At 36.6% G+C, this 19,161-nt stretch overlaps 1 protein-coding gene across 1 annotated transcript; it reads left to right on the top strand.

Annotated features, from left to right (window-relative positions):
• Positions 1–10,809: 10,809 nt before the first annotated feature.
• LOC126733284 (uncharacterized) lies at positions 10,810–12,920 on the top strand. The gene is made up of 3 exons (XM_050436521.1): positions 10,810–11,691; positions 11,777–12,252; positions 12,328–12,920. The coding sequence occupies exons 2-3, from the start codon at positions 11,779–11,781 to the stop codon at positions 12,820–12,822; spliced, it is 969 nt and encodes a 322-aa protein (XP_050292478.1). The 5' UTR covers positions 10,810–11,691; positions 11,777–11,778; the 3' UTR covers positions 12,823–12,920.
• Positions 12,921–19,161: the final 6,241 nt, after the last annotated feature.

The raw sequence follows: 19,161 nt of genomic DNA, 5'->3' as shown, positions 1-19,161 counted from the left end.
AAACATTTTCTCAGTTAGACCTATTGTCCAAGAAAAGAGTTACCTCTTAACTATAGCGCCACATGATTACTAAACAAAATTGAAACTATGGATTTATGTGCTTAATTTAATGAGTAGTTGAGCCAAATACTAAAATATTTTAAGTTTAGTTAATTAATTTTTGCTAAGCTTGAAGCTTAACACTGAGTTCAATTTTTATGTTCAAACTTCATTCATACTTATAATTGTTTATAAGCTATATAAAGTTAGTTAAGTTCATTGAAAATAAAAGTCCTACTTAAGAAAGCTCTGTTTTTATCTTTCTTTGTGCATATTAGTCACCCTACTCTATATTAAAAATATATTAATTAATATATTTTCATTTTCAGTAGTAGTAATTTTATTAAAACATGGGAAGATAGCAATATTTAACAGCTTTATCTTTAAAATTCTATTAGTTATCTCATATAAACTATTCTTTTTGGTGTTTACGAGAAAAACAAAACAAAACAAAACAAAAACGTGCAAATCGTATATTATTTAATGCTTTTTCTTTATGCTTCAAATTTATATGAACTTCAAATTTATGCTTTTTCTTTTTTGTTAAGTATGGAGAAGGAGATAATAGATAAAAGTTTAATACATGCAAACCCTAAACCCACCTTAAAAAGATTCTTAAAGTAGCTTAGGCATGCTTTGTATATTTTTTATTGAACGAGCATATCGTAGTGAAATTGTTTATGAGTCACATCCTTAGTTATAAGATCATCACAACTAATCCTTTTAATAAGTGTTTAATAAAAGAAAAGAGAAGAAAATAAGTTAAATTGTGGGCTAGCCGACACTCAAGCCATTTGCACTCAAAGGTCCCTTTTTTTTTTTTTTTCTCGCATCTTCTTAGAATAAGATTAGTGTTCAATTTGTTTGAGATAAGAAAACGCTGTCGAAAGATGACTCGTTTTCTTGTCCTTGATTGCAACTCTTAAAATGAGTTGAAAAAAATTTCTATCATTTGGTTTACATGGAAAATTATTAATATTTCACAAACAATATTACGTAGAGCAACTAGAAAATCAATTCAAATATTAAATTCTTAAAGGTGTACGTTTACTATTTCACAAACATTAAAAACATTTTTTTTTTTAAATCATAAAAAGTAACCATCCAAAATAGTTAAACTTTTAAACCATCTATATAATCTTGGAAAATAGCTTAACATTTAATATATATATATTAACTTTAGTAGCTTCGGTTTTAAAGTCGGGAAACATTTTCCACCTAATCAAAATCTACTGTTTTAATGTTTTTGGATGATTAGACTATTAAACGTTTTCAGTTGATTTTTTCATCATATAAACCAAACGGAAATGGAGCAAAAGCCACCTTTATTAAATATTCAATTTATTCTGCTACATACCATTTTTAGGTGCTTCTTTTGGAGAATAAATTTTTGGCAGTGCTCTATATATCAAAGGTGTAAATCTAAACGTGATACAATTCAAGGGACCAGTACAAAGCGCAACCTAGATTTCGTTAATGCTGTAGATTTTAATTGGTGGACTACCTTCTTCTCCAAAGACTTTAGAAACATTACAACATTCAAAGTGGAAGAAATTAGTTTCTTCTTTGAAAGGTCCGTCTTACCAGTCAGATTACATCAAGGGGTCAGTTCAATTTCCTTTCAAAATGTGTATATTTTCCAACCTCTAATACCTAACAAATGTCCACAAAATATATAATATACGCAAATCTCAGATTTGCATAGACTGGTTGACTATGTTGAATTTTCCCAGACCGTTAGGTTTTACTCTTTAAGCTAAAATTAAAGGGATATCAAAATTTTTATAGAGTGCGGACTTGATTTTTCTCATCTATGTGGAAACTAGCTAGCCCACTTCTCTATTACTGTAAAGAAAAAAATAAATAAAAAAACCAAATTTTCTTCATATGAGACTTGAGAGAGCCCAGTTCAGACAAAACTTTGGGTTGGAAGTAGAAGACCTTAAAGGCTTAAACCATACAAAAGTCAACCAATGCAACCCACAATTAAGAAAAACCCAAAACAACTACAACCATCAAACCTAGCGGTCCCAGCCCCCCCACAAAAGAAAAATGCTAAACGTTACCGGTTTTTTATTTTTTTGTTGAGTTCAGACTTTAGAGTCTTTAGACACAAAACACAATTTTATGTAGATAAAAGTAATTGATTTTTGTAATAATTTTTTATATTTACTATAAATTAAGGTGATATTAAACTTTTCTTAGAATAATTTATTTACAAATACTTTAAGAGTACTTGTTAAAAAAAAAAAACAATGCAAAGGAGAAAAAGCGACCCAATAATATTGAGTTTTGCCCTTGGCTAAGTAATATATACACTAAAAGCATATGGCAGATTAGCATAGATTAGTTGACTATATTGCATATTCCAAGACCATTGGGTGTTATGGTAGTATTTTAATAGCAAATTCTTATAGAGTGTGGATTTGATTTTTCTCATTTATCTAGAAACCAGCCTAACTTATTGTTATAAAGAAGAAAAATTATATGCCTCAAACTTCCTCAAATTTTCTTCAGTTGAAGGCTGACCCAACTCTCCATTCGATCGAGCTGAGACAGGCTTTAGCTTGAGATTAGAAGACAATACGACAATGTCAACCACAAGAAAATCCCCCACCCCAAAGAGCAATTTTAGGATCTTTCTTTTTCTTTTTTCATTTTCACATGCAACTCATTAAGATGATAACTTGTGATTAGTGAAAGCGAGGATGAAACCAAAATTTTATCCTTGGTGGAAAGCCAAACTATAAACAATAAAATTTTAACCATTTAAATATGTGGAAAATATTAAAATTTAAAACTAAATTAATATATGAAAAATAAAACTAGCCTAGTATATTCAGTATTAACAAAATATAAATAAAAGAAATGATAAAAATAATTGTAGTTTAATATATTTTAACTCAATCATTTATGATTCATTTTGTTGGGAAACCTAATTTTAAAAATATTTATTTATAGTTGAAAATGCTCATTTTGTAATTTTAGTAGAAAGTAGAGCGTAGAAACTAGAAGAATAAATACAAGAACAACCACCCTTATAAACAAGTTGATAGACTATTGATTTCTCAATGCTTACCGAAGTTTTATATCGAACTACATTATACCCATAATGATTAAGTTCTATTTTCAATTATATCTGTTTAATGATATGTAAATTTTTACAAATAAAGACTCTTCTACCAATAAATATTTTCAATTCTAAAAGAATCATTTGCCTCTTGAGATTCAAAACTGAGTTAAGAATAAGTAAAATGATTTGATAAATTCTCTTTTGATTGAGAATCCCTTGTATTACCAAAAAAAAAAAAAAAAATCACTCAATAATGACATTTAATTATAAATTATAAAATAATCTTCTTGATAATTTTTCTCGATCTTTCAACATAACAAACATTCATATTTGGGACATTGATATTTCGTGTCTCACACAAATTATTTCACAATGAAAGTAAATCATCTCATCTATCATCTATAAAATTTTGAATAAACACTTTAATAGATGAAACAAGACATACATCATCAAGTCCCACATTTTTTCTTGTTAAGTTTATAAATATAGTTAGAATCACCAATATGATTTAGAAAATCACATTTTTTTTTCACCCCTACTTTCTTCCAATCATTAAATCCATCATCAATAATTTCATTACACCTAGGAATCCTTGATAATTTATTAAAGAGAAATTATGATAGACAAAAGGTTGTATCTTTATTTTTTTTTTTTTTAGAGAATTTCAATCTATGACGTTTGCTCTAAATAATAACTCTTTATCTTCATTAAGTTAAGAGTAATGCTACAACACAATAATTTTCATAATATTTTTCACAATAATTGAGTTAAGTTCACCATTGATAAAGAGCTATCATCAAGAGTGGATGCCATAGGTTGAAACTCTCTAAAAAAAAGTTAAGTCCATTATTGATACCACTACTACTTGACACATCGGATTGTAATTTTTTTTTATTTTTTTACTTTAGACTTATTATTAAGTTGATATTCAAGCTATGAAAGACATATCATGAACCATAAAGGTCAATAGTCATGTATATTATGTCATTATATGTTAATATTCTCCTTACTAAAACCAATTGTTGGTTTTAGTAACACTAAATATAAATTTTCAATTTTGGAGGATCAAATATAAATTTTTTTTACCAAATTTTCAAATCTTATATGTTTATATGATTCTATTAAAAAATGTAAAGTTTTAGGGGTCATATCCCTCGTCATAATATATACTCATCCTTGACCTTGATGCAATATCACTTTTATACAGATTTATGAATGAATATTATACACTAATTACAACATATTATCTTAACAATTAAGAAAGTTGCTAAAGACCTTTTTTTTCAATTCTCTTTTTGAGAGAGAGAGAGAGATTCTTTGGGGGCAACTGTCAAAAATACTTTGCTTGCATGGAAGTTTGACACCGCCTTAATTTAGTTGACTTTTACAGAAGGAATTCTCTTGTTTTTCTAGGCGAGCTAGACACAGGCCTAAAAAATAAGAAAAATTCTAGTGTCACACTCAAAACCACAACTTTTCTCACAACTCGTCCACGTAGCAAGTTGTGGTTGGTGAAGGGGTAATGGTGGGTTCATGTGGAGACACCCTTCCACCAACTACAACTCGCCACATGGGCGAGTTGTGGACAAAGTTGTGGTTTTGGGTGTGGCACCAGAATTACACAAAAAATAAGGGTCCAGTAAAAGAAAATAAAAAATTTAAAACACGTGGAAAGCAAAACGACGGTCATGGCAGAATTTATTTACCAATGCTTATGCTCAATTCGGTTCTCATTAGAAAAATGGAGCTGACGGCATGGACAACTCAACAAGTAATTTTCAAGATAAGTAGGACATAAGAATTTTTGTTTGAAAAATCTTCGATCATTTGTCCAAAATGCATGGCTAACTTTTGGGGTTTTCCTTTCAAATTGCAATCTCTTTGGCTTGAAAATGACGTTAAAAAATTCCACCAATTATAATAACTGATCATTTAATTGAAAGAATTCTTAACTAACTGTTGAAATGCTTATCAACAATACCATACAAGCCAAGAAATTTCTCAGAAGTTCGAAAATAATAGATGATATGATTGATGTTGTACACGTGAAATGCATCTGGTTAGCATATATTGTGTTTTTTATGCATGTCTTTTTCCTGAAAATATTTTTATGCATTTCTTGATAGGTTTTTTTTTTTTTTTTTTTTTTTATAAATGCAATTTCGTGATAGTTGATAATAATGCTCCCACATAATTTAATCAGAAAATTTTATTAGCTTCTTTATAAGAAAAGTGTTTCCTAGTTTGAGAACTTTAATTGAGGTTTGAGACAAAAAAATGGGATCTACTTTTTATTCTTGCTGAATTGATCAGGTATATATGTTTCGTCAGAAATTGGGGAATTATTTATGGTCCTATCAAAGGGGTTGGAAATTGTTACCAATTTAACAACAAGCAAATGGATTTGAATGCATTCAAAATTTAACTCTCTCTCTCTTTTTTTTTTTTTTTTTTTTTTTTGAGAATCTAATCCTGAGAATTATATGATAAGGACTTGATAATTGATATAATATCGAGCTTGCAAACTCTAAAGGAAAACGTTAAAAAAATAAAAACGATCGTCATGGATCTATTTGAGAAATGATTAATTATGTACATTTGATGTGTTATGTTCTCCATTCATATAAGGGTGTGTTTTATATTCAGAACTTACAGCTAAAGCCTACTCTTATCTAAGAAGAAAGTCTTAACACATCAAATCTATTGACAAATTTCATAATAAAAATGTTAGGACCATAACCTTTTTTATGGATTCATAATTTTGCTACTCACAACTCACCACGTGAGTAAATTGTGGCAAATCTATGTTAAAAGTTGTGGTCAATGTCATAGCATTACTGATTTCACAATGTTTTAAGGCTAGTGACAGAAATGAAATGAATGTTTTAAGGCTCATGACAGAAATGAAATGAAGAAAGATCATAACATCATGTTTGTAAGGAAAGACAGAAATTAAGGGAGGAAGAATCAAGGAAATGCGTGGACTGATTTTAATCACTGCATTTATGAAAATAACTTTCTGCTACTTTTTTAGAATGTCTCGAAAAATAGCAGCCGGCGGCGCTACGATTGCTGATGATAATATATCCCGCACGAGACGTACGGTTTCACAAGCTATACCAGTGGCCAGTCAACATATTTTAAGCATGTTGGGCTCTACTTTGTTAATCGAGAGAGGTGGGAAAGGAGAAAAGTTCAAAAAGACTTTGCATTAAGTAGGTGGATATGCACCATAAAAACAAAAGCTAAAAAAAAAGTTGCAAGACAAATTAAAAGCTACTCTTTAGTCCTACTCCTATCTATAAGAGAATGAAAATCAAAAGATTAAAAAGATCTTGTTGGGGTCTCTTATTCAATACTTGAAAACGTGTTTCCACCTATGCATTTTAAAAACATTGTCTTGGTTCCCATCACAGCTCCTATGGTTTATATTTTGTTTTTGAAAAGTGGATAAGACTAATTCTTCTAAAGTTTATTCTTTGAGCTTGGATTTCCTTTACATGTGCAATTGAGAAATGCTGTACGTATGTTTTGTCTTATCATTCCCTAGCAATTCAAACTTGACTTTTTCCTACTTTCTCCAATTTCAGTAGAATCGATCAATACTTTTATTTCGATTAAATTTGGTTAGGTGGCCTTTTAGATCACACACTTAACCTAATACCACTATGAGCAATGATGTTGATTGATCTAACCCCAAGCCAAGACAGTACTGCTGTATCATATACTTTAAGATCATTATCAGATAAAAATAGGAAATAGAGCTCCTATATACTATCATCTAGGAGATGAAAGTGAACCTAAATGGTTGTCCATTTCTACATTCTATAATTAAGTTGGCATCCACCGAAGGCTCTAGTCTTTGTTACAATGTCTTGTAATCATTTGAAATTTAGGAAAAAAGTAGTTTTGCTACTTTCTCCACTTGCAGGCTTTCATACTATACAGGCTTTAGGTCAACTACTTTTAGTTTTTCTTTCATACTAGTTCGTCACAATGAATTTTAACATGGCGAGGTTGCTTTTGCTCGGATCGGGAATATATGCACTAATCAGAAGAATGCACAAATTAACATGGCAAAGTAGTGTGTTTGGATAGCGGGAGGAAAGAGGAGTCAATCCTGAAAAGGGATGATGGATGTTTAATTAAGCTTGTTTAGATGTTTCTGTTAGGGTTATATTTTTTTTTATGTATTGGTTTATCATTTGACAAAATATACTTTACTTGTAATTGAGTAGATCTAAGATGAGTTTAATATATCAAGAAGTGTGTAACTCTTACATAATAAGTGGTATCATTAAAGACATAAAGATTGAACCAAGAAACAAGTGAAGAAAAGCTAATTCAATGAAGCTCGACACTAGTCTTAACAATAGCTCGGCACTAGCATCTATCAAGATTTAATGAAGGATTTTCAACACAAGTTTGACACCTGTCAGTCTATCGAGCTTTGCGATTTCAAAATTCTCAGATCTGAATTTCGGCCTATGATGACTTTGATTGCTAGGGTTTCGTTCACTAAACCTTTAGACCATATAAAAGCTTTATTTTAAAGTCATCAAAGACACATAGACTCAATTAAAGAACTCATACACTCTGTGAGAAGCTACTGCATTCTTCTGCATCTTAGGGTTTTGTAACTAAGTGCTTCCAGATCTTCAACGTGCTTTGAAGTGAAGAACTTTGCATCCAACAACAATCAATCAGTTGCTGGGAAGTCAAACACGTACTAGGAACCCTGCATATAAGAAGAAGTCTCTACAAGAACAAATCCAATTGAGGATTAGAGCTCCTATATACTATCATCTAGGAGATGGAAGTGAACCTAAATGGTTGTCCATTTCTACATTCTATAATTAAGTTGGCATCCACCGAAGGCTATAGTCTTTGTTACAATGTCTTGTAATCATTTGAAATTTAGGAAAAAAGTAGTTTTGCTACTTTCTCCACTTGCAGGCTTTCATACTAGACAGGCTTTAGGTCAACTACTTTTAGTTTTTCTTTCATACTAGTTCGTCACAATGAATTTTAACATGGCGAGGTTGCTTTTGCTCGGATCGGGAATATATGCACTAATCAGAAGAATGCACAAATTAACATGGCAAAGTAGCGTCTTTGGATAGCAGGAGGATATTGAGAGGAGAGGGGAGTTAATCCTGAAAAGGGATGATGGATGTTTAATTAAGCTTGTTTAGATGTTTCTGTTAGGGTTATATTTTTTTATGTATTGGTTTATTCTTTGACAAAATGTACTTTACTTGTAATTGAGTAGATCTAAGATGAGTTTAATATATCAAGAAGTATGTAACTCTTACATAATAAGTGGTATCATTAAAGACATAAAGATTGAACCAAGAAACAAGTGAAGAAAAGCTAATTCAATGAAGCTCGACACTAGTCTTAACAATAGATCGGCACTAGCATCTATCAAGATTTAATGAAGGATTCTCGACACAAGTTGACACCTGTCGGTCTATCGAGCTTTGCGATTTCAAAATTCTCAGATCTGAATTTCGGCCTATGATGACTTTGATTGCTAGGGTTTCGTTCACTAAACCTTTAGACCATATAAAGCTTTATTTTAAAGTCATCGAAGACACAGAGACTCAATTAAAGAACTCATACACTCTGTGAGAAGCTACTGCATTCTTCTGCGTCTTAGGGTTTTGTAACTAAGTGCTTCCAGATCTTCAACGTGCTTTGAAGTGAAGAACTTTGCATCCAACAACAATCAATCAGTTGCTGGGAAGTCAAACACGTACTAGGAACCCTGCATATAAGAAGAAGTCTCTACAAGAGCAAGTCCAATTGAGGATTAGAGCTCCTATAGACTATCATCTAGGAGATGGAAGTGAACCTAAATGGTTGTCCATTTCTACATTCTATAATTAAGTTGGCATCCACCGAAGGCTTTATTCTTTGTTACAATGTCTTGTAATCATTTGAAATTTAGGAAAAAAGTAGTTTTGCTACTTTCTCCACTTGCAGGCTTTCATACTAGACAGGCTTTAGGTCAACTACTTTTAGTTTTTCTTTCATACTAGTTCATCACAATGAATTTTAACATGGCGAGGTTGCTTTTGCTCAGATCGGGAATATATGCACTAATCAGAAGAATGCACAAATTAACATGGCAAAGTAGCGTGTTTGGATAGTGGGAGGAGAGGGGAGTCAATCCTGAAAAGGGATGATGGATGTTTAATTAAGCTTGTTTAGATGTTTCTGTTAGGGTTATATTTTTTTTTATGTATTGGTTTATCATTTGACAAAATGTACTTTACTTGTAATTGAGTAAATCTAAGATGAGTTTAATATATCAAGAAGTATGTAAATCTTACATAATAAGTGGTATCATTAAAGACATAAAGATTGAACCAAGAAACAAGTGAAGAAAAGCTAATTCAATGAAGCTCGACACTAGTCTTAACAATAGCTCGGCACTAGCATCTATCAAGATTTAATGAAGGATTCTCGACACAAGTTCGACACCTTTCGGTCTATCAAGTTTTGTGATTTCAAAATTCTCAAAACTGAATTTCAACCTATGATGACTTTTGATGAACTCTGGGATATCAGTGGACTGAAAATGCCGGGCCTTGCTAAACTTGCGATGGTGAATCCTGAGAAAACAAGTAAAAACTTAGAGGAGACCGGTGGTAGCCGGCCAAGAACCCTCCGATGGTGAAGTTAGTTTCTGACTGAAGAAATATAAACTTAGTTTCTCAAGAGCAGAATAGCCTGCCTTACTCTTTCATTGGCGTGTGCTTATATAGTATACGGGAAGCGGTTACTTGCTTGGTAACCGCTCCTACAGTTGAGGAATCCAACAGGCTCGGAAATAACTGATTCAGAAGTTCGTACTTCGCAACGGTTGGGTTTGGCTGGTGACGGTTTGTTCTTCCACTCGGCGGAGACAGTAATCCTCCCTTGTCCTTTATGGACGAAGAGATGCTGCCAAGCTCGTCCGTCCTTTACAGACGGACGAATGCTAAAAAGCCCGTCCGTCTTTGAGGACGGACGGATGATAGTTCGTTTGTCCGTCTGTGTTGAGCACAGACGGACGAGTAACTGATGAATGACCTCGTCTGCCCTTTGGACGACGCATATGGACAGGAGACAGACTTAGCGAATTTTCGTTGCACATCAGTTGCCCCCTTGTTCATATGGGTCGTCTAAGGAGACGAACAACCAGGCGTTGTACCTAGAAAGCCCATACGTCAAGATGCCACGTGTCACACTCTCATTGGTGACGAGTTTCGTCGATCCATTTTTCGAGACAAATGCCACGTGTCACTCCCCTATTGGTTGTGTCGTTTTGTATGCCCAGGTCAATTCCCTATAAATAGGGGAATTCCTCCGTTGCCCCCTACATTTCTAAAATTTTCGTTCTTTGACATTCCTCGTCTAGAGCCTCGTCTAGGATATTCCTCACGTCCGTAGCCTCTACTCGTCTTAGAGCCAGGTATTCCCTTTTCTCTCGTCTTTTAGCTTTTCTTTTTAAATCTTTTCTAAACAAAATGTCGTCTAGCGACAGTCTAGAAAAGGTTATAGACGAGTATCAGTCCATATCCAGTGCTAGTTCTAGTGATTCTAGTGGTAGTGATGTAGGGAATTCTACGGACGAGGAATATGTTTCCGGCGTCCCTGGGTTTCCCTTAGAGGCTATTCAACAAGAAATTAGGAAAGCCTCAGGATCCCAGGCAGGCACTTCGTCCAGGATTTCCTCGTCCGTCCCTCCTTCTGTCCCTATGGACGAGGAGGAAGTAACTGTTTTTAGCTGTGCAATGGACATACCTTCTAAGACGGACGATCAAAGGTTAGATAATATGAGGACATGGTTCCAGATCCCAGACGAGCTTAACCCTAGGTTACCCGTCCGTGGAGAATGGTGTTGTGATCCTCGTTTTGGGATAGGCGTCTATGAGGCCTATCTTCTGGGGGGTTTGAGGTTTCCTTTAAATGCTTTCATTAGGGAATTACTTGTTAGGTTAGGTTTGGGGGTATGTCAGTTTAATCCTAACGCATGGAGATTGGTCATCTCTATGCAAGTCCTATGGAGAGAGGTGTTTGGGGGGGACCGTCCTCTTACAGTGGACGAGTTCCTCTACTGTTATAAACCCTCTGAAATTCATCAATCCCTTGGCTTTTACCAGTTTACTGCCAGGGGTAAAGATTGTAGAATGATTAGGTCCCTACCTTCGTCTGACAGAAAGTGGAAGACGGAGTTTTTCTTCGTCTCCGGAAACTGGGCTGGAAACCCTTCAGACGTTGGACGGGACACTTTTGGTCGTTATACTGGGGACCTAGGGAACCTTCGTCCTCAGGGTAAGTTTAAGTTTTTTTTTTTTTTTTTTTTTTTTTTTTTTAAGTTATTATTATTTTTTGTATCCTAACTTATTCCTTTACAGCTGTTGGGCGTCCTTCCCTTAGCAAGCTTCACCGTGATCGCGTCCACAGAGCTCGTCTATACGCAGATAGGAGCTTTCACTCCCTAGTGACTCTTAGACGGCTTGCTAAGTGGGGACTTGGTCCTGATCCTTCTGACGAAGCACTAGCGCACGAAATAACCGTAAGGAGAAGTAAGCTTCTAACTCAGGACGTCTTTAACCTTTTTTTTTTTTTTTTTTTTTTTTTTTTGTGTTCGTTCTAAAAACTCTTTTTTAGGAATGGCGACAATGAAGGGTAACAAAGGGAAAGATGTAGCTGGTGAGGGAGATCGTCCTGAGGTTGGGGACGTCCGTCCTGGAGCTGTACCCCAAACTCGTCCGTCTGCTGGGGACAAAAGAAAGTCCTTACCGAAGAATTTGGACTTAGGGAGTCTTCCTAGCAGGCGGGACAAAAGAGTGAAGCATTCATCGTCTAAGGTGGCCAAGCCTATTTTGCCTCAGCCCAACCTCTCCGTCCAAACAATTGATGTGGACGTATCTCCACCTGTGGAGATGACCTCGTCCAGGACCCCTCCTAGGACGACTGCACCTACCTCGTCTCAGCTCCCGTCGAGAGTGTCTTCGAACATAGTTGAAAACGAAGATTTGGCTTGGCAACGTTTTCAAGAAGCTGTGAAGGACGAGGACATTCATGCATGTTATGACATGTCTTTAAAAGACTTTGAACATTCTGGTGTTCATGATCTTTTTAAGGTAAATTTCCTTTCGTCTTGACTTTGTCGTTTCTCCATCTTTTGGGCGTTTTAACCAAACATATTCCTTTTGCAGGCCATGTCCAAGTTCATCGCAGCGTCTAGGCAAGCCACAGAGTTGGACAAGACGAGGATTTTGCTAGAGACGACCATAAAAAACGTGAGGGAGGAGAGCAAGAAATGGGCTGGGGTTGCTGCTGAGGCTAAGGAGAAGGAAGTGGAGCAGCTAAACTTGATTGCAGAGTTGAAGGCCGCTGTGGTGGAGAAAGATTCCCGTCTTGACCACCTTCAAGCGAAGAATGACGAGCTGAGTACTTCCCTCTCCAAGGCTAAGGACGATGCCATTGCGGAGTTCAAAGCGTCCAAGGATTTCACAGACTTGTTGGACCGCAACTATGCAGCGGGTTTTGAAGACTTTAGGATGGACGCTGTTGAAAACTTCCCTGAGGTGGACTTCAACTCTATCAAACTTAACCTGAATGCTGCTACCAGCTCTCTTCTCCAAACCAGCTCTGAGGACGTCAATATTGAAGACGATGCCTCTACCCAGCCACCCACTGCTCCTGCTTAAGAACGTGTTTTTTTTTTTTTTTTCTGATCCTTTGTCTTTGGATCTTTCGATGTAATTCAAGTACACTAAACTCGTCCAAAGTTTTGAGGACGAGGTATTGAAACTGAAAGTTCAAAAACGTGTACAAAAACACTTTTGAACGTTTAGACCCCCAAAAACCAATTTAATCAACACACGCAATATGTTAAACAATAGTGTGCGGAAACTTAACATATGCTATAACATGGTATTGATTAAACAACTATCTAAGCCACAACAAAATAAACCACAGCAGATAATGTAAAGGCAGAGATAGAGAGGAAGGAAGATGCAAACACAGCGATAACACCAGATATGTTATCGAAGAGGAAACCGAAGACCTCGGCGAAAAACCTCTCCGCCGCCCTCCAAGCGGTAATCAATCCACTAGAAAATACAGTTGGGATACAAGGACAGCAATAGACCCTCCAAGCCTAATCTACCCAATGCACCTAAGCCCTCCAAGCTTCTTGCTCCAACGAGGTTGCGCCGAACCTTTTTCTTTTCTAGCTTTCCGGATTCCGCTACTACACCGTAGCATCAACCAATGAATATTGGCTCCTTCCTAACTGCTTCCCAGAACTCCAAACGTCTGTCTCACAGAGATGATAATGGTGAGAACCAGGTTTGGTATAAAGGCCTCTCAAGGATTTGACAATGGAGAGGAAGAGAGTGAGGGATTTTGATGAGACTCTAAGGTAGAGATTGTGGGTAAAACAATCTCGTTTTTCTTTAGGGTTTCTCTCTCAAAATTCTCTCTGGAAGCTCTCTTTCAATCGTGGGTTAAAAGGGTATTTATACTGAAGAGGAGTGGAATGCGAAACGTCAGGTTTTTCCAAAACAGGGGTGGCTCGCGGCTTGACCTCGCGGCTTGACTAAGTCGCGAGTTCCAGTCGCGAGTTAACCGTATGGCCAGTTGTCCTGTTTTGTCCTGTAGTGATCCAGCTAGCATGACTGTTCATCTTCCAGCATGCTTGGCACGTGTGCATCTTCTGGCGGGTTGAAGCCGCGAGTCCAGTCGCGAGTCCCAGCCGCGACACTCTGTTTTCTTGCACACTCTTGAGCAATCTTCACACTATCTCACTCACTACCCTTACAACAATCCCACCTAAATACAGGGTTACTAAATGCTGAATTACAAGCAAATTTGGCACGGAATAAAGCCAATTAGATGGTTGAATAAATTCAACCTTACAATCTCCCCCTTTGGCTATTCCGTGACAAAACCCTAAAACAGACTCTAGACTTAACATGTGAGTTGGGAACAGTTGATCAAAACTCACTCACACCTAATTCTAGAAGCTGTGAAGCACTTGAATCATATGAACATAAACTCCTGAAACACAACAATACACCATGATCATTGTAAGCAGAAAATTATTAATGCATATGAAACAGGCAAAAAGAGATCAAGCATAAGATGGAGTTAATGAACAAACCATGGCTTGATCAACCAAGTGAACACCACAAAGTAGTGATCATAGTGTTCATTCACACTTGGAATGAACACAAAGACATACAAGTTAACAAGCACAAGGCAAGACACTTGTATGCTCAACACTCAACCAATGCATAGCTCACATGGCATATGCATCTAGGAACAATCCTACAAGGGCACAAGAGTGACAGTACATAAACCACAATGCAAAACATTTAGATTTAAAATACTGATTTCACATAGCATAAAGGCTGCACTTAAGCATGGTACATACCACAAGGCCTACAAACTATGCATAAAACATAAACCCTCAAAGCTTACAAAAGCATATGGGTACAAACTAACAAATACCTGAATAACATCATCAAACATATATAAAAGTTTTATCCAAGAATATATGAAAAGAGTTAGAAACAGTTTATACACCAAAACCCAGTGTATTAAAAACATAAAAAAATAAAAACACTAATTACTCCCCCTCAACAAATTACTCCCCCTCAAGAGCTGCTTTTCTGCTTCAATTATCAATGAACTTTCTCCCCCTTTTTGACATGGAATGGCCAAAGGGTCACTGGTCATGCTGAGTTGTGAAGCTGTCAAGTGTAGCAGCCAAGACATCAATCTGGTCTTGCATGGCTCTCATTCTGTCAGAATGCTCAGTCTGGACTGCCCTGATCCCATCAAGCCTTTCCAGAATGATCTGGAAAGCATCTGGAGGTGCATCTGCAGAAGTTGAAGCTCTGGACCTCTTGCCACTCCTCCTTGGTGTTGAGGTGGATGCATGCCCTGCTGCCTCTGCATCAGTCTCCATTGGGACTTCCTCTCCTTCATCACCTTCATCTTCTTCTCCTGGAAGCCTAACACTGATCCTTTTGCAGGTAAGTTTGTTAATTGCAGAGGGTGTGGACATGTGACTGATGTCTTGAGGAATTTGAACACCCTTCCTTCGAAATATCCTCATTAGGAGACTGGGAAAGATCAGTTTTGGTCTAGATGTTGTTCTTGTCTCATCCACAATGATGTCAAAGATGTGGGAACTTATATCTATGAAGTTCTTCTCTTTGAGATCCATCAGAAAAATTGCTCTAGCACAATTGATTGTGGTCAACTTCCTAATAGGATAAAGGTTAAACATCATGATTATGGTTAGAACCCTCATGTCCACTGGAAAGGCAGTGGTATTCAAACACTTCCCTTCTCTCTGCCCACCTATTCTCTGTTGAACTGTTTCAATAGAGACACTCCTATCCTTGAAATTAACAAACTCCTCATCATCCAAACCCTCAAGCCCTAGTACATCATCTATGACATGTGCATCCAAGATGAATTCTTTCCCTCTAACCCAGCAATTTAACTCATTCTCCTTTATCACAGCATTTGAATAAAATTCTCTAATCAGAGGTTCACACACCAAAGGGAAATCACTCAAAAGTTTGTCCCATCCTCTTCCTTCAAAACAACTGGGGATAAAAGTTTGCCTTAGATCGTCCAAATCCACAAATCTCTCTTGAATGATTCCTGCATTCAAGAAGTTATCCTTGTATCTCTCAAAATGGTGAACTGACCTAAACAATCTAGGATCCATCTTAAGTCTTTTGTCAGCCTTCTTCGCAGTAGATTTCTTCTTCTGAGGTGAAGGAGCCATCTGTGAACAATCAGAAAAGGCCACAACAACATATAACAATATATGCGCATAACCAGTCAGTACCATGTAGTTAACAGAGAGAGATATCAATCAAACAAGTGAACTTCAACCACTTAAACAGCAAGCAATTTAGTTCAAACATATGGATAACCCAAGCCTAGGATAGGAAACACATGAACAGCATGGTGAAGCTATCCTGAAGGCAGATGAAGGACATTGAGGCAGATTTAAAAAAAATGATATGACAAACAAACAATATATTGAACCTAACAGAGTCTTCCCACAGATTATCAAACTAGGACATGCACATCTTGCAAAGGAAAACACACAATTTCAACAGAACCAATAGTAACATCTCAACAGCTCAAAGTTCAGAATGAAATGAAAAGAATACTTAGCTAAGCACAAGAGCAATAGGACAAAGACTATCATTAACACAACCTATAACAACAGAATCCACAAGCTAAGCAAGAACAAAAAGCAGAGACCGAACCACAAACCCATTTCAAAAAAAACACAATCAAATGCGAAAAATCAAGGGTAAAAGCACAAAATCAAGTAGAAAAGAGTGAAAATCAGAAAACCCATACCTGGAATTCGACGATTTTGGGCTGTAAGGATGCAACACAAGAGATTGGAAAAGGGAGCACGGAGTGTTTGGGAGGGAGAGTGTTTAGAGAGAAGATGAACAGTCACAAAAATTCGAGGGAAAAACTGAAAAAGTTTAAAAACTGCTCCTGTTTCTGCAAAACACGCGATTTTCGCGACTGGTTCAAGTCGCCACACAGTCGCCAGCTCAAGCCGCCAAAGTACTCAAGAGGAAAATTTTGAAAAATTTTTCTAAGTGTTTTTCGCGACTGGAAGGTCTACCCGCGAGTGAGTCGCGAGCTGAGTCGCGAAAATCTCTGAGTGAATCTCGCGACTGGACCTTCCACTCGCGAACAAGTCGCCAAAACTGACCAGCGAAGATGCGACTGAAACTCGCGACTTGACACACCCGCGACTGAGCCGCCAAAACAGGACAAAACTGTATTTTTGAAATTTTCAGATTTTTCAGCAAAATACTTTCCAAAAACACCTAAAACACTCAAAAATCTTTTTGTGCTTGAATTAACAAAGATTGAGTATGTGAAAACACATTTTATCAAGTACAATCACACAAATGAATATGGCATTTATCAAACATAAACTTGTGTGTTGTGTGTGGATATCAACAATGAAATAGTCCTTTGTCTAATGTGAAGCTTCAATGATCAATTCAACCAAGGCATACACAATTAGCACTAGATCATGTGACCAATCTCAATTATAGAAATATGAATATATGACTTCCCACACAATTTGATAACATAACTTGGAGCCTTTCATTTGACTCCACTTTCAGCCATAACATTTGATCTTTTGAGGCAATCATCTCTCATTGTGAGAGGGATATATAACATTTTTCTTAGAAGAATAGGCCTTTGGCCTTTTTGAAAGAAATTTCACTTTAAATATAAAGTCGCTTACCCTTTTTCCTAGTCAAATACTAGAATGTGCGACAGGCTTTTGCAGCTCAATATCTCTTTTCATTTGGAGATTTACATTTAGTGAGCTCTTTTTAGCAAAAAGAATAAAAAGTGGGAAGAGATATAGACACAAGTCTATGCAAGTTTCAAGATCAACATAACCATTCACTAATCATTCATGACAAGTTTGAAGATCTATTTACAACAATCACATAGATTTCAAGATTTTTCCCAAAGTGATATGAGTGCATGAAAACAAGTAATGTTCGAAAATGCACAAAGCCATTAGCACAAAGGTACACGGCAAAACGAGTTTTAAGACAAAAACTCAACAAAGTCAATCAAGTGTTTAGATTTTCAAATTCTTTATGTGATTTCTGGATTTTTGACTTAAGAAACAAAAAGAATGATAAAACACAATTAAGAGATATTCACAAACAAACAACCAAAATCAAAAACAACAAGCATACCAAACAAACATAGTCACAAAGCATAGGAAGTATTAATGCATGGACATGTTGTAATGCTTATGCATGAGTACCCCTTTTCACCCACACGACACTTGCGTTTGGGGTGATTTCCTTAGAGGATTGGGTACGGGAGTTAGGGCTTTCAAACCTTCGTGAGAAGCTTTCCAAGCAGTTGGTGAATGCACCAATCATCTTCATCACGTTCATCATTCCGGGATCTCCGTTTTGCTCTCTAGGTTGATCCCCTGCCCACGTTCTCCTATCAACTCTTGGTCCTCCTGACCTTTGAGGAGTAGCACTGTTCTTTGCTCTCAGCTTTTGGCAATTTGGTCGAGTGTGCCCTTGAAGTCCACAGTAATGGCACACATACATTCCTCTAGGACCTCTTTGTGGTCGAGGACGTGACTTGGCACGAGACTCAGACCTGCCCACATACTGATTATGATGATTCAGCATTCGTTGGTCCACCACATTCTTCTTCTCCTCCACCTCGAGGTTCACACTAGTAGAGTCAGCTACAACTGGATCTTTGGACTTCACAAACTTCACTTCTTTAGTGACATTTCCAGTTGAGCTACTTCCTCCGGTATATCCCAGTCCGGATTTGTCTGAGAAGCTCTTTTGAGATGATATAACATCATCAAGCTTCTTGGTGGTGACCCTCTCTATTTTTGCATTTGCTTGAACAACCTCATTTTCAAGAAATCTCACTTTAGTGTAGGCTTCGGACAGCTCACCATTAAGGGTTTCAATCTCGCATTTGGCCTCCCTATACCGGATTAGGAGACTTTTGTAGTCCTCCTCAGCCTTCTTCATCTTTCTCACTGCAGCCTTGGCCACCCTTGTGTATTCGCCAGATTTCTCCAACAGTGAATTGTAATTTTCTTGAAGAGTAGCTGTGCTTTCTTCTTCTTCAGCTTCTGATTCTTCAACAATTCCTAGTGAGTCATCCTCACTATGTTCTCCAAGGTCTTGAACAAGCAAATTCAATTCATCCGAAGACTCAACATGAGCAATAGTCATGAAAACTGAGTAGTTCCCTTCTCCATCACAGCTCTCCTCAGATTCTGAGTCGGACGAATCTGAATCACTCAAAGTCGTGGCGTACACCTTGCCTTTTGATTTCAAATAGTTAGGACATTCCCTCTTGAAGTGTCCATGCCCATTGCATTCAAAACAAGTAACACCTTGTGTGGATTGGGATTCTTTTCCATCTTTCCTCTTGAAATCCCTCTTCTCCCTTCCAGAATTTTGGAAATT

Source organism: Quercus robur, chromosome 1 (assembly GCF_932294415.1).
Source record: "Quercus robur chromosome 1, dhQueRobu3.1, whole genome shotgun sequence".
Lineage (NCBI taxonomy): Eukaryota > Viridiplantae > Streptophyta > Magnoliopsida > Fagales > Fagaceae > Quercus > Quercus robur.
The sequence above is the reverse complement of the archived record's forward strand: the minus strand, read 5'-3'. Positions and strand labels throughout refer to the sequence as shown.